Source organism: Necator americanus, chromosome V, assembly GCF_031761385.1.
Source record: "Necator americanus strain Aroian chromosome V, whole genome shotgun sequence".
In the NCBI taxonomy this organism is placed as follows: domain Eukaryota; kingdom Metazoa; phylum Nematoda; class Chromadorea; order Rhabditida; family Ancylostomatidae; genus Necator; species Necator americanus.
In genome coordinates this window covers 15,020,055-15,034,978 of record NC_087375.1, presented here as the reverse complement: position 1 = coordinate 15,034,978, position 14,924 = coordinate 15,020,055, and the positions used below count along the sequence as shown (strand labels likewise).

The window sequence follows — 14,924 nt, the reverse complement described above, 5'->3', positions numbered from 1 at the left end:
GTTCTTTTCAGATGTCTTGGTTGTTTGTAATTCATTTCCTCATTTTCTCGAAGAGAGATCATTTATTGAGACTTCCAAGTTTCCCAAAACTTTTCTGCAATCGTTTCGGAAAAACGAATTGCTTCCAGGGCTTGTTTTTCGGTATGTATGAGCGTAGGATCATATTCCGGATCTGTTTGGTCATGCAACGCACTTCCATTTGGGATGGAATAATTGATGTTTCCTTGCAAGAAGAAATCAATGGAGCGACGCGGGAGTTCTGTGGAGCGGAGTCATCAGTATCACATTTTGTGAGCGGTTTGTGTTAAAAATTGCTTCAATTCTTGTCAGCACCGTACACATCTCCGGGAAGCTTAACTTCCTTCGTCCTATTGACCTGTTTAATGCCTTTTTGAGTGATCCTACCAATCTTTCCCATACGCCTCCCATCCACGATGACGCTGGAGGATTAAAGGTCATGTTTATTCGTTCGTTTGCGCAGTAGGACATAAGAGAGCTACCTGTATTTTCATATTTTTTGAATATTGCTTCTATGAAGCCCATTCACCATTCTTAAAATTCGAGCCAAAATCACTGCGCATGATTTTTGGCACACCTCTACGTGACACAAAGCGCATAAAACTTTCCAAGAGTGCTCCTGTTGATAAGTTTTAAACAGCTTCGAGGTGTACATTTTTTTTACACACGGTGACATTCACTTCAAAAACCAAAAAATAAATGTATGTGTGCCTAACGACAAGAGCAGTACACCTCGAAGCTGTTTAAAACTTATCAACAGGAGCACTCTTGGAAAGTTTTATGCGCTTTGTGTCACGTAGAGGTGTGCCAAAAATCATGCGCAGTGATTTTGGCTCGAATTTTAAGAATGGTGAATGGGCTTCATAGAAGCAATATTCAAAAAATATGAAAATACAGGTAGCTCTCTTATGTCCTACTGCGCAAACGAACGAATAAACATGACCTTTAATCCTCCAGCGTCATCGTGGATGGGAGGCGTATGGGAAAGATTGGTAGGATCACTCAAAAAGGCATTAAACAGGTCAATAGGACGAAGGAAGTTAAGCTTCCCGGAGATGTGTACGGTGCTGACAAGAATTGAAGCAATTTTTAACACAAACCGCTCACAAAATGTGATACTGATGACTCCGCTCCACAGAACTCCCGCGTCGCTCCATTGATTTCTTCTTGCAAGGAAACATCAATTATTCCATCCCAAATGGAAGTGCGTTGCATGACCAAACAGATCCGGAATATGATCCTACGCTCATACATACCGAAAAACAAGCCCTGGAAGCAATTCGTTTTTCCGAAACGATTGCAGAAAAGTTTTGGGAAACTTGGAAGTCTCAATAAATGATCTCTCTTCGAGAAAATGAGGAAATGAATTACAAACAACCAAGACATCTGAAAAGAACGAATCCAGAGCTCGGAGAGATAGCATTAATCGAGCAAGATCTGGTACCTAGAAGAAATTGGCCGTACGGCAAAGTGGTGGACTTCATTACCTCTGCCGATTGACTAATAAGGTCAGCAAAGCTCCTTATGCCAAATCATTGGATGATCATTCAACGTCCGCTCACTAAAATTTTTCATCTAGAAATACCAAGTTCCACAAAAATCCGGAACAGCGATAATACAATCTGCGAGGAACCTCCCTCAACAAGCAAAAAAGACAAGTCTTGACCCGCGCATTAAAAACGCGGGCATATGATGTTATAAAAGAGGTAAGGGCCATGCGCAAGTCGTTGTGAAGCTCCACACTCGTTCATAAACCTCAAACGATTCCGAATAGAAGCCGAAAACGTTGACGCAATCCCAGTGGGATTCATCAACGTCGTGCATTTTATTTTCTATCCAATTTATGCACTTCAATGTTGCTCCTCTTATCATACCCAACGTCTTCCACCCATCACTTCTTAGGAGTTTCGATGCCCAATATTTTTTTTTCACCATTCCATCCTCGTTTTTTTCTTTGTTTTCCTCCTTTGTTTCCTTGTTCTTTTTCAAGTTCTGCCTTGCTTATTCAGTGCTCTTCATGCTCAGTGCGAACAACTTCGGCATTTCTAATACCTCGATTGAGGGTAAGAACAGATTTCGTTTTGTGCACTTGACTCCCCATTTTAAGTGATCCGAAAACGCAAGTATCTGTTAAATTAAAAAGCCGGATTGCTATTTTTTAGAGCGACAAATCTCCTATCAAACGGCATATATACTTTTTTGTAATGTACATTTTTAATTTCGACAAAAAAAACCGCCACGAATTAAATCTAAACCCGACGCTTATTTTTCAAGAGCCAAGTCCACCTATTTTAGTAGTGAAAAAATGAAATATAAATATATATATATATATTTACAGTTTCATGGCGTAATACGATATGTGATACGATATTACGATATGTGACCTAACCAGGACACATGGCACCTATGTATTTAATAATAGATAACTTGATCAGTGACCCGTTCTACGTAGCAGATGGCGGCACAGTTTGGCTGTAACCATCAGGCATATCCTAATAGTGAGCTGCAGCACGTGCTCAACAGCTGAGGCTGTGTACAGTAAATATGGAAGTGATAGGAAGTGAAAGAATCCCTTTTGCAACCAAAAAGGGATAGTTTGTAGTTAGCAGAGCCGGTAACTGCAATGTGCTTTCAGATAAATTGTTTGCCCTATTTGTTTAAAAATTAAAAATGGTGGATCTATTAGAAGTTATACTAGAGAAGTGTGTTTGTTTTTGAGAACTAATCGCTGCGTTTTTTTTGTATTGATACAAACCAATGGGTTAACAGACTCAAGTCGGGTGATTCCTATTTCATAGCTCTTTCTTTCACATTTTTTGGGTTCTTTGCCATTCTTTCAAAGAAGAGTGAGAGAATTGGAAGCAGGTAAGTTTCTGTGGCCTTCTTATAGACGTGTTTCATCAGCGAAATCTCTCCTCCAGCATAATGCACCATCTAACCACTTTATGAGAACATATCTCATCTTTAAACAATATCATCATCTTCTGTAGTGAAACAGTTAGAGGCCGTTTTTTGCAGACCTCTGCCAATGACACATCCTCACTTCATCACGAATAGTAGGCAAAGCACATTGTGAATCGTAGTAGGAAGGAGGAGGACGGAGAAACAGAAAACAACTGACTGGAATTGAACGTACAAAAATAATTCCGAACATTCGTTGCCAGCTGAAAACGAAACGAATTCGCTCAAAGTATGATGCTGTACGGAAATGTGATGTCAAATGTGAACATCAACAACGACAATTTGGCCGTCATTTTGCACACGATTCGGAAACGTCTGAACTAGTTAGTTATGTTCACTCGCGATCCGATGACGACGACTGCGCTTCTATCAAACCTACGGCCGGGTCTGCGCGGCATGATCCTCACTCAACTCTGCTCTCGGAATGGGAACAAGATACCAACTGATGATTACCGAATGATTATCGCACGTCTCCTTTGTAACTTAAATTTGTACGCGGTTGTGTGCGATATCAAATTCAAAACTTCCTTCTGGAATATAGCTTTTGGGTGATTTACTTTCTCCAGCGATGTTTTCTTGGAAATATCTCGGCAACTTCTGCAAAAGCGCTACGTAAGATAGAAAGAAGAGAATGTAAAAATTGGAAATTGCCAAAAGAGCCCTGTTAAGCACTAGGTACCCACTGGGAATGACAAAAATATACGCATTACGAATGAGAGGCTGGGTGTAGCGTAATTGGTAAGAGGTTCGGCAGCTAATGCACAGTTGATGGCTTGAGTGCTCCAACCAGGCCTTTCATCACTCTCGAGTCAACAAATTGGTACAAGCGTGTCCTGGGAGGATAAAAACAATTCAATACATCGACTATAAAGCTCCTGCGAGCGTTTGTGCAGCCTAGAACGCGCTCGTGAACCTCAAAAGGTAAACTTCGGACTTGAAGTCGAGCCCGTCGACGCATTCCAATTGGATTGATTAGCGTGTTTCATTTTTCTTTTACTTCCCTTAAAGAGACACGAAATTTATCAATTTGAAATGAGAAGTACAGTCCTCGTAACTATTTCCTGTGGATTCATCCATTCAAAAATGGATGCTATTTTTTCTGGTATGATTTTCTGGTATGCAACTATTTGCACTGTAACTATTTTTTGGTCATGACAGTTACAGTTGCTACCAAAACAGTTCGATTTTATTTTTTACAGCTGCTACCAAAACTGTTCAACGTGGCGAGCGCGTCGCACTGGCGGATTGCATCCCTTTCGTTTGCTTATTCGCATCCTTTTCCTTTTGGCGATGCTCCGAGTGCACCATCCAGAGGGCAAAGCGACTGTACTTACAAACTCAGTAGTTTTATCGGATAACGTTTTTATATAACACAGGCATTGCAGATGTACACATAATCCAAGGTGAGCATTCAATGTAGTCGTTAAATTATTGGTTGGAAAAGTAGGTTTAGAGTTTATCTGGACAATTGTGGAGAAAATTGGTCGCTTTGTATCAAGTAGTCCAGTTAAAGCACTGAATAAGGCGGTTCTGCCGAAAAGTTAGCCAATAAAATCATTTGCCAACATCGTGTACGGCTCATTAAAAATCACTACGGCATCTTGCTATGCCGAGATTCAGTGGAAGACGAACTTTTTGAATATTGATTGCAGATTGAACGGATACTGTATCCGTAATTACAGTGTGTAGATCCTAGGGAAATATAAAAGAGAAATCAATAAATCAGCGAGATCGATGTTTTCGGACACTGTGCTTATCATATCGGACATCAGCATCAATATTTCTCCAAGGATAGTCTGAAACTGTGTAGAAATGAGCAGTTGGATAAAATCGATATTTCCAGGCTAGATGGTCACCACATTCATGATCATCGATGAAGGCACCGAGTAGGCGTGGTTTTTTTCTACATTCTTTCCTCTGCGAAACTGAATTACGCTAAATCTTTGAATAGAATCTACATAGCGTCACTTACTATACATGTCAATGTCGATATAGAACGAATCAGTGCTTCCACGCGGAAATTATCCTATGATCCTGGCCCTCCTCAGAGGTGTGCGTTCGCAGTTTATTCGAATTCGGTCGTTCCATTGAGATTTACACTCGGAATATATTTTCATGCAGCTACAAGGTTTCTTTTCTATATATAAACTTATATATATATATATATACATATAAAGTTGTCTTTCCACATAGTTCTCCGGGAAACGCAGTCGTAATAGCGGGATTTTTGCGGAATAAGTAACCATTGAAATTGGTTTCCCACGGAAGTGCACTCTACTTCCTTCAAGAATCCCCTGAAAAAATTTCAGTTGCCACTAGAAGTGCAGACAAAAAATACATTTCAACCATTTATTACTTCTTACAAAATGTGAGATCAACATAACATTCTGGTCTGCCATAAACATCACAAAGATAGCAGTGGTGAAGGGGAGTGCACCTGGATGTGTTTTGGCTAGTTGTTGGAAGAAGGACTCAACGATTAAGTGCATGACATTTGCAAAGACTCAACAACAGTTACAAGACACTTAGCAGTAAAAGTTGTTTAACAAAGCAAGGAAACCCCTGTGAAACTTTCAAATGGAATAAAATAATATGGCAGCTGCAAGAACGACAAATGAAGTAAGCTCTGCCGACGAGTTGCAGAACTCATAGTTGCAGGTGAAGCATTGTCCAGTTCCTCCTTGAGCTTGGCAGTTGGACTGGAAATGAAAGCTCAAATTCAGAGAAATTTCCTGGCAATTGCAACAAAAAAATGCACCTGTAGAGTCTGACAGGCAACGGCAGGATTAGCTGGATCGTTGCATCCTTTGTAAACTTGCTCATCTGAAATGGATTCATATGAGAATTAAGTAGGAATTGAATTTTTTAAACGTATGTTGAAAGGATAATTTTTACCCTCCGGCAGCACTACAACGTCAGCGATATTTTCGTGCACCAGACGGAATTTTCAGCAGGGACTCCCCACGCTCCCAGAACTCAAACGAAAATTTTTGTTAGCACCGGGGATAGCAAAGTGTCTCAAGATAAGATTTGTTGAATTTACTATCAGTCAAAGTGAAAATAGTTGAAGTTCTTCTATTTTTTCTTGATCAGTGGTAAACGATTGGCGCAACACTGTTTCTGAAATATTCATTTGCAGATTCAATACTGATCAAAGAACGTAAATAATTTAAGCAGGGTATCACGAAACTGATGTAATTTGGAAATATAGAGCTCGAGAAGTAGGTAACGGTTATGAGGGTGGCCCTACACAATGCTCCTAATCTTCTTGCAAAACGATGGGGAACACTGTTTGTTCATACGAGGTACTTGAGAACATCCTTGTGCTGATCCCTTCAGCACCGTATTCATTGGTTTTACTGTAAACCGTGGCTGACGTCATTGATCCTCGGCCGCTCGCTCATGGACGCGGCGCTCGCACAAGTGTTCTCATGTATCTCGTAGGAAAAAGCTCAGTTCTCCACGCCATTTTCCCGGTTAGGCGGAATCGAGTGGTACCACGCTCATACTTCTGATCAACACCTCTAACATTTTACTTCCCCACAGATTTTTCAAGTCTGACGGTTCCGTGATACGCTGTTTTTGAACGCCGCATAGCACAAAATTGAGGGTGCTGCCATAGACGACGTAATTGACGAATAAATAGAGTTAAGGGTCTAGATCATGAGAGCAGCCGTTTTCAGGCTCAATTCTCTCTAAATTTTCTGAAAAATGATGTGATGAAGAATGAAGACGAAGAACGAAGAAAAACGATTATTGCCAAGGCTGTACTGTAGGACTTTCAAGATATTCGTGAAATACATAGGTTAAAAAACCTCTATTCAGACCTCTGAAAACGGCGCTACCCTATGTATCGTAAGATATAGACCACAAAGTATATTCACGTTATAGATGTAGAAATTTCAGTGCATTTTCTGTGAAAAGGATAGAAGTCATCACTTCCTAATTTATTCCCATGTTGTGAGGCAAACAATTTAGGGACTAAAAAAGCTGCAATTCTATTTGATTCGCTTGATGGTTTAAAAGCATTAAAGGAATCTACCATTTGAAATCAACACTACGATTTTTCAGGCTCTATAGTAGTGTCAAATGGACATGAAGCCCGGACATAAGACATGAGCCGGGCTGGACCGTAGCGGTTAGGATTGAGGAAGGGCTCTTGCTATCACCGTCCTTCGTTGCAGTTCATGATGGTCCCAGCTTGATTCCAACTGCTTTCTCCACCGCGCCGCTTCCGTAGCTTTGTTGTGTCGTTTTGACCCCACTGTATACTCAGCAATTTCAAGAGTACAGCACGCACAAAATGTGCTTCCAAAAAATGCAGCAAAACTAGCGAGGAGAAATCCATCGCAATGAAGTTCCAAAGGAACCTATATGTGCATGATCCAAGAAATCCAATAAGTAGATCAGGCTCTTGATCTTAATTCGAAGCCTAAAAAATTAGCAAATGCAACAATCATTGCGAGGGACCCGTTCATTCGTTGGGAAAGAGCAAAATCATGTGGAGATAAATATGAACTAATGGTGAAGAAAAGAACAAAGGCGATCTACATCTATCGCGCATTCCTCAATTTAACATTCCCTAGGTAACAAGAAAATTTTCAATTTGGAGTCAGTCGAATGCCTTCTTAGAATGTTATTATTCAACTGTGAAAAGCAGAAGGAAACTGAAACGATATGAACAAAACTGACTGTCAAGATACATACGCTGTTGTTTTTTAGAATTAGAAGTGAATTATAAACGCGTGCTAATAAGCATTCGTCCTCCACATTCCGCTAAAAACTATAAAATGCGTATATGTATATCGCAACCCACATCCTCGCAGTCTGCACACAAATTTCATGCACGACATTATGTTGCCAGGACATTGCTGCACGAATAACCCCTGGATGGTGTTCATCACATTGCACTGCAGACTCTCTGAACATTATTTTTGTTGGTAAGAACGGGAAAACCAGATGGACCTTTATCAACACATACCGGTGCTGCTAATGGAAACAATAATAAGGAAACAAGAAAATAGCTGATTCATGGCTGATGAGAATTTCAGTGGTTGTATGGCCGTTGTCCGGCAACACGAAGCTTTGGGCGAGATGAATTCGAGCTGAATGAGAGTTGCTAGGAGAGCAAACACAACCGTGCCTTACACATCGAAGAACGCCCTTCTTCGTGGAGGCTTACGACCTGTACAGGCATCGCATAATATGTCCATAACAGTTGAACCTATGGGATTATAGATGGTATACTCGGTGGATGTAAACAGTAAAGCAATAACAGTTTGAAAAATTTGAATTCCATTTTAAACTTAAGGAAGAATGTCCGTCACCGTTCAGTTACGTAGCACATATATAGGGTTCTAGTCGGAAAGATACAAATATAGCGTCTCTCAAACGGTTATCTGTCCGTTTTCCTTAACCTTCTGCGCAAAGCTTCCTGACCTTATACATTCATGCCCAGACTCTTTAATTGATATATTTCCGAAAAGGATAATGAGCTTAGAAGCTAAGCATGATAGACAATAAATACGGGAAAATTTCCGTCGTTTTTGTCTAGACTTTGTACCTCTTTAAAGTGTATTTGAAAATTCTAGCTCAAAAATGATTTGTATGGAATAAAATACGTCAGTGTGGAGCGTTGATTTAATACTTCAGGATACGCCCCCATTTTATGGCATTTTAAAATAATGAAGGAATTTTAGACAAACAATACGACGCTACAAGTCAAGAAACTGACTCCTCTGACAAGTGGCTCTCTATCACTGCCATGTGGCCTCTGGTAGCAGGAACAATGTGCAAAATGTATGGAGAAGTAAAATGTCCCTTCTTCTTCTGTGCTTGTGCACACCTAAAAACAATCTGCTTTCTATAAATAAATAATATTGAATATACGCTTTGAGTATAGGAATGTATGCTTTCATGCGAATGATGAGCGAATCAAACAAAAACTGCAAGGATATTACCTATTCGAAATCTTAGCGAATTGAGTACCTGAATCTTTCAAGAACCTGGGAAATACAGTCTTTGGAATGTACTATTGAGGTATTGAGAAGAACGGCTACATGAATTTTTGACGAATTTGAGGAAGAAGGTGACTTCTCTGTTTGATTGATAAAAGCAAAAGTGTGAGACAAATACAGTTCTTGCTCGTCTTTTTGCTGTGGTTCGTTTCACATACGTCCTATCCTTCTGTAACCACACGAAGACTGCGATTTGCTCTTCTGATATTGTTAAATTCCAAGGTGTTTCGAAGACGATAACGAGCACACAGGCGCCGCTGGATGTGTTCAGTTAGGTTATCGTGATGCCTGCATCCCGCAGGCGGACACTGTCAAGGCGATACTGAAGCAGTGAAACTGTCCCATCGAACAGCGGGTGCATCATACAGCCAAATTTTAGAGGCTTCAGAAAGAAGAAAATTTCGGATCAAGGTACTACTTCTCTTTTGTAAACGTTGTATATCAGCTCAAAAACACTGCAAAACAATTTCAGTAGGAAAGATCCTCCGTTCGTTCAGAAGTCCTGAAGAAGAGTGAGGCTATTATCTGTTTCTGCGAACTGCGAACTTATCGGAAGTCAAGCGGTCAGAATCATTTAGAGCAATGTTGCACTAAGGTTGCAGGATGTCTTAAAGGCACCACCCCACGAATCTGTGGTGGCACGGATTCCAGGTGTAGTATTCTGTTAAGGGATAGTAGATTATGGGGAAGAGAGTGACTCCGTCCATTTCTTCCTAATTGCCATAAAAAAACGGTCCGGAAGATACGGCTTTTGCATTCTGGCACACTTTTTTTCTACAAGGAGTTCGGCTGGAGCGTGCCAGCCTCGTGCGGCGCCGCATCTTCCGGGCCGTTTTTTTTACGGCAATTAAGAAGAAATGGATGGAATCACACCTCCGTAGTCTCCCATCCCGTATACGAATACTCCACCTGAAATCTGCACCACCTCAAATTCGTGGGGTAATGCCTTTAACTTCGATCAGGAGAGCGGAGGGAAAAGGGAGTGTTCGTCAAGCAGAGGAAGGGCGTTGCGGGACACACGTTGCGCACACATGGTTGAACACATTTGACGCGTGTTATGGAGAATTGCGGAAAAGCTGTTAAAGTTGAACTTTCGTTACAAGCTGTGTCCACTTGTTTTGAGAATAATTTGGTGGAAAAAAAACTATGAACTATGATTTTAAAAAACCTATGAATAAAACTAACCGAACATAATTTATAATGTAAATAATTCTACATCTAGATGTAATGTACATCTACACGCTGAGTTGGATCATAATTTTTCAAGTGTACTTTGGTATTACGATTCGAAATAATGTGAACATAAAATAAAAGGAAAAGAAAATAAAATATAGAGTAAGATACATGTGAAATAACAGAATCAATGTGTCAAATTTTGAGGTCTCGATTAATCAAGGGTTTGTACAATAAATTGCAGAAGTACAGAGAGAAGCATAGAAGATCAAATAAAAAACAGAATCATTGATTTAATGACCTCTAGAATATATAGTGACCTCCGTGACAGTAAAACATCTCAGCAACTTAAACTTTATAAAATTGTCGATAGCCGCCGCAGAAGAACAGAACTTCTAACTTTTCTCACCGTTCTCGTCGTTTTGTTGAAACGATGTGCTTAGTATGCGGTATTACAGGATGGGACAATGAGGAGCTGTCAGATCTAGAGATCCAGCACAACAGTTCGCTCTTGGTTCGTAGCCTGATTATGACTGTCCCTATGGCTGTCAGGGTGAATCCAATTATTTCTCAACCCAATTGTTGTAAAGAGTGGTATGCCTAACTAAGAACTTAGGTGGATGATTGCGCGTTTCATCAATGTCTAGTGCTGAGTGAAAGTATGAGGTTGACAAGAAAGTCTTGTCAGAGTTTTTTTGGAAAGTCCAGAATATTCGATCTTCAATCGATACCCATGATGTATCGTGTGGTAACTGTAGAACGTTATCGAGGCAGAAGGTATCTATAGCGCCATCATCTTTTATGAATGGCACCGCAGCAGTGGAGCGACGGCAGAAGCGTGCAACATCAACAGCGAATTGGAGAAGAGCACAACCACCACTAGGACCTCCATCGACGGCCTGCTCGCTCCGCGAAGGGAGACACGATCTATGGATTCACTTTTGGGAACGTCTCCTTATGGGATTCGAGGTAGAAGGAATGCTGTACTACGAGCTGCTCCCGCTAGGACACACGGTCGCAGCTGCCATTTACTCTACCCGGCTTTAGAAACTCGCGAAAGCTGTTCGAGAAAAGTGCCTGCGATGAGCTTCGGCGCATTTTTTTCATTTTAACGCTACACCAAATATAGCTGAGAAAACGTATGAAAAATGAAAGTCTAGTTCTGGAAACAGTACCCTATCCTTCCTATTCTCCTGAAATAGCTCCCTTCGATTATCACTTATTCTGCCTCTTTAAAGCTTTCTTGGAAAAAAAAAAACTTCAAGCTCGATGCCTTTGGTCGGGATGTTGGCTGAAGAAGAAAAAAATCACAATACTGGCATGACTTCCCTACCAAGCTAATGCACCAATCATCTGGACTTAAATATAACTACTATATTATTTATTTATCAGCTTTTTTTGTGTTCGCTTCGCTCGCCTTCACTGATCAATAAAAAGTAACAATAGCGACATTTTTTGTAACATTAGAATTGTTCTTTTCTATCAACGTTCCCTTCAAAATCAAATTTGAAAATTCGAAAAAAGCATCAGCTGGGGAAAAGATATGCGAGTGGACTATAGAAACCCATTTTACCGCCTTGGAGCTCACCAGTCCGACGCAGTGGAATCCATCTCTCCCGACTCTATACCTCTCTACGCACCATTCCGACACAAGGGGACTCGTCGCACCCCTTTTTACAGCTATCTAGCTCCGGGGTAGGAATTCGACGCCGTAGAACCCGTGTCACCCAATATTTCCGCGCTGAGGCTCCAGCGCACCAAACCAACGTCATAGTATCTGTCTCACTCTCCTTTTGGAATTTCTTGACTGAGACACACGCATACACAGACGCACACGCGTGAAAGAATAAGCCCGTTATTATGTAGCATGATAGTTTGCAAGTTTGGAAGTATACATTCACATAAAGGTTTATTTACCCTCACTAACATATGAGGGAAACTATTTTGAGAGAAACTAATCAAAGTCAACATAAATGCATGCATATATTTGGAAAAGATAGAGTGCTCGCCTATGAGGTGCAAGATGATGGTTCGGCACCTCACCAGTGTAGACTTTTGCATCACTGTGGAGTATTTCCGTCACACACACACATCTATCGTTATCATCGACAACAAGGACCACCACTAGTCCAAACCTTGTTGCGTCAACAGAAAGAGGACAAATTACCTCTTTGGATTTCAACGTATCGCTGTAACATATCCTACTATTCCGATGTTGCGGCTCAAACAGTTCTTAGTTTCTTCTTTCGCCCATTTTGCTTGGATTTAGAAAACCGTGATTCAATAGTCTTCAAAAGTAGCGAGAAAGCATTGACGAAGATAGAATGTCTTGAGTGATTTGGCAATGGTCCAAATTCTGACCAAATGGGGTCGATTTTCCAAAATTTGCACAGCGTTTGCCTTCACACGCATTGCTCGCATCATATATGACCAATTGACGGGCACTCATTTTTCATTCCTAATTTCCAAAATGTTGAAGCTAAAAATTCCATTCTGTGAGAAATTCTGTGAGATTCCAAAATACTGTGTCGTTTTTTCTTAGTCTATACAGCTACTTAAGCTCGACTGAGCACTACATAATACTTGCTTCTAAGTCACATTCACAATTAGAGTACAACTAATTTGGTTTTTTTTTTCCAACAAAATGCGGAATGAGGACAACAAAAGCTGGGTTTGTGATAGGTATTTCCGTAATTCTTGATTGGATTCTTGTTTGTTTCTACTTATTTGTTGGCCTCTTACCCCTTCCTGTTACTGTTTTCTCCCTTAAAACTTCAATCTATCTTTCGACTTCCTGCTCATATTTTTGACTCATGTGTACATTTTTGATTCCAATTACTTTTTGAGGGAGATTAATTAACGTACAAACTTCTACTGGGTTCCTGAACTACTGGCAACTCGAGACGTTCACCTGTTTCCCTTCATCTAGGTTTACCTCTGCGTCAATGTTGAAGAAAAATAGCGCTTTTTCATAGTAGCCTGTGAGATTCTCCCCTATTACCGACACCTGTGATGTCATAGGTAAAATTTGGTCTGGACCGTTCAAGCTGTTCCGAGTGCTGTAGTGGTGTTTGCGGGTCAAGCGTGTAATGGGATTTTCCCATCAGAACGGGGGTCGTAAAGGGAGTGGGTTGCAAGTGAAGAAGTGTTCTTCCGGGGATAGAGGGAGTAAGAAAACCCTTCTGTGCAAAATTACCCCTTTCCGGACTGTCTGGTTCTTTCAAAATTTAGATGGGACAAATCCAAAAAAAAGGTAGGAGGTAAAAAATACAGAAAAATAACAGTTTTTCAGGGCAAACCTTCTTCTCCTAGAAACTACCTAAACGTTCTCCTTTAGCCCTGTTATGACGAAGTTATTCGCAATCTCCCACACCTAACTGTGTGCACAGAATCTGAGCTTTTTTGGTCATTCAATTCTGTTAAATTTACCTTTAAACTGTTTTAAACTGCATAAAATTAAATTCTTCATTTTTTTTAGAAGTCGTGCTAAATTTCCATTTCTCTTGCAAAAATTTGCCTCAGCCGGGTGTCGAACCTCACCAGTATTCTTCTTCTTCAATTCTTTACTACACTTGCTTTCCTCTGAGACCGTAGTATTTTAGTTACAATGAAGTTTTTCTTGTGAACGTCTTTGAAACTTTCGAGATATCTCTTCTTTTATCTTGTAGAACTCATAGAAAATTCTTGGGAAAAAGAAGAAATTACGTGATGTTGATTGCTGAAAATAGTCTGCTCACGAACGATCTGAAGCATTTTTCCTGTTTTCTCTTCTTCTTCTGGTTGGTTCTCACTGAAAATAGAGCCTAGGTTCGTGTTTTTGGTGATGAATTGTATGTATTGTACATGTATATTGAGTATTGATAGGCGGGTGTGGTGTAGCGGTTAGAGGTTCCGCTTCCTGCACGATCGATCGGAGGTTCGAATCTGCCCTAGTGCTCACCAAGCCTTTCATCCCTCACGGGTCGATAAATTGGTATCAGACTGGTCTGGCAGGATAAAAATACTGTCCTGACACATCGGCTAGCCATTGCCAGTCATTGTATAGGCCAGTTACACGTTCGTGAACCTCAAACGATTATAAAATTAAAGTGAACGTGGGGGCGCATCCCAAGCAGATTGATTAACACCAGACACTTTATCCTTTACTTATCTTTTATTGAGTATTGATGATTTTTTTTCTAAATTCGTCAATACTCAATTCAGTATATAATATAAGTTCTACTGAAATGACTATCCTTTCACCGATATCGCAGAATTTATGATCCCACCAAAATCATGTCACGACGTTCAAAAAGCTGCAAGCTCCATTGTGATCTCGGCGCCCGCAGGCAAAGTAGTCCATCCTTATCCCAGTAGGAGAGGCTGCGGGGGTTATCCTACTTTTGCTTATTTTATGCGTACTCAAGGTAAGTAATCTAATAACTTTATCTCTTTCTTTCATTCATCATCAATTAAGAGCAAAGATGATAAATTTCGCTAATTTTTGGAGAAACAATGTGTGTCTGATGAAGAAGCTGACTGCGCAAAAGGAGAAAAGTCATTTTCGATTTTGATTTATTTACTCGGAGTACAATTTTATTTTGTAGTATAACAATGCTTTGGTGTATCAATAGAACGACTGCGTGCCATGTTGCCTACAATGAAGATTATTGCCACGGATGTAGACACATTATTGATACAATAATATTTTCGGAAATTCATTCGTCATAGAAATAATCAAGTGAACAAGGAAACGAAGAGGTTTGTTAAGGTAAG

General features: G+C 40.3%; 2 protein-coding genes across 3 annotated transcripts; one reads left to right on the top strand and one right to left on the bottom strand.

Moving 5' to 3' along the window:
- Window positions 1–5,552: 5,552 nt before the first annotated feature.
- RB195_013933 (uncharacterized protein) lies at window positions 5,553–13,188 on the bottom strand (the record flags this gene model as incomplete). Of its 2 annotated transcripts, XM_064203972.1 has the most annotated exons (5): window positions 5,553–5,678; window positions 5,738–5,802; window positions 7,796–7,900; window positions 7,961–8,084; window positions 13,081–13,188. In XM_064203972.1, the coding sequence occupies 5 exons, from the start codon at window positions 13,186–13,188 to the stop codon at window positions 5,553–5,555; spliced, it is 528 nt and encodes a 175-aa protein (XP_064059853.1). The 2 variants fall into 2 exon arrangements, with proteins under 2 accessions (XP_064059853.1, XP_064059855.1); XM_064203973.1 differs by lacking the exons at window positions 7,961–8,084; window positions 13,081–13,188 and having other exon boundaries at window positions 7,796–7,823.
- RB195_013934 (uncharacterized protein) lies at window positions 10,971–11,216 on the top strand (the record flags this gene model as incomplete). The annotated part of the gene is made up of 1 exon (XM_064203974.1): window positions 10,971–11,216. One exon carries the CDS (start codon window positions 10,971–10,973, stop codon window positions 11,214–11,216), a length of 246 nt encoding a protein of 81 aa, XP_064059854.1.
- Window positions 13,189–14,924: the final 1,736 nt, after the last annotated feature.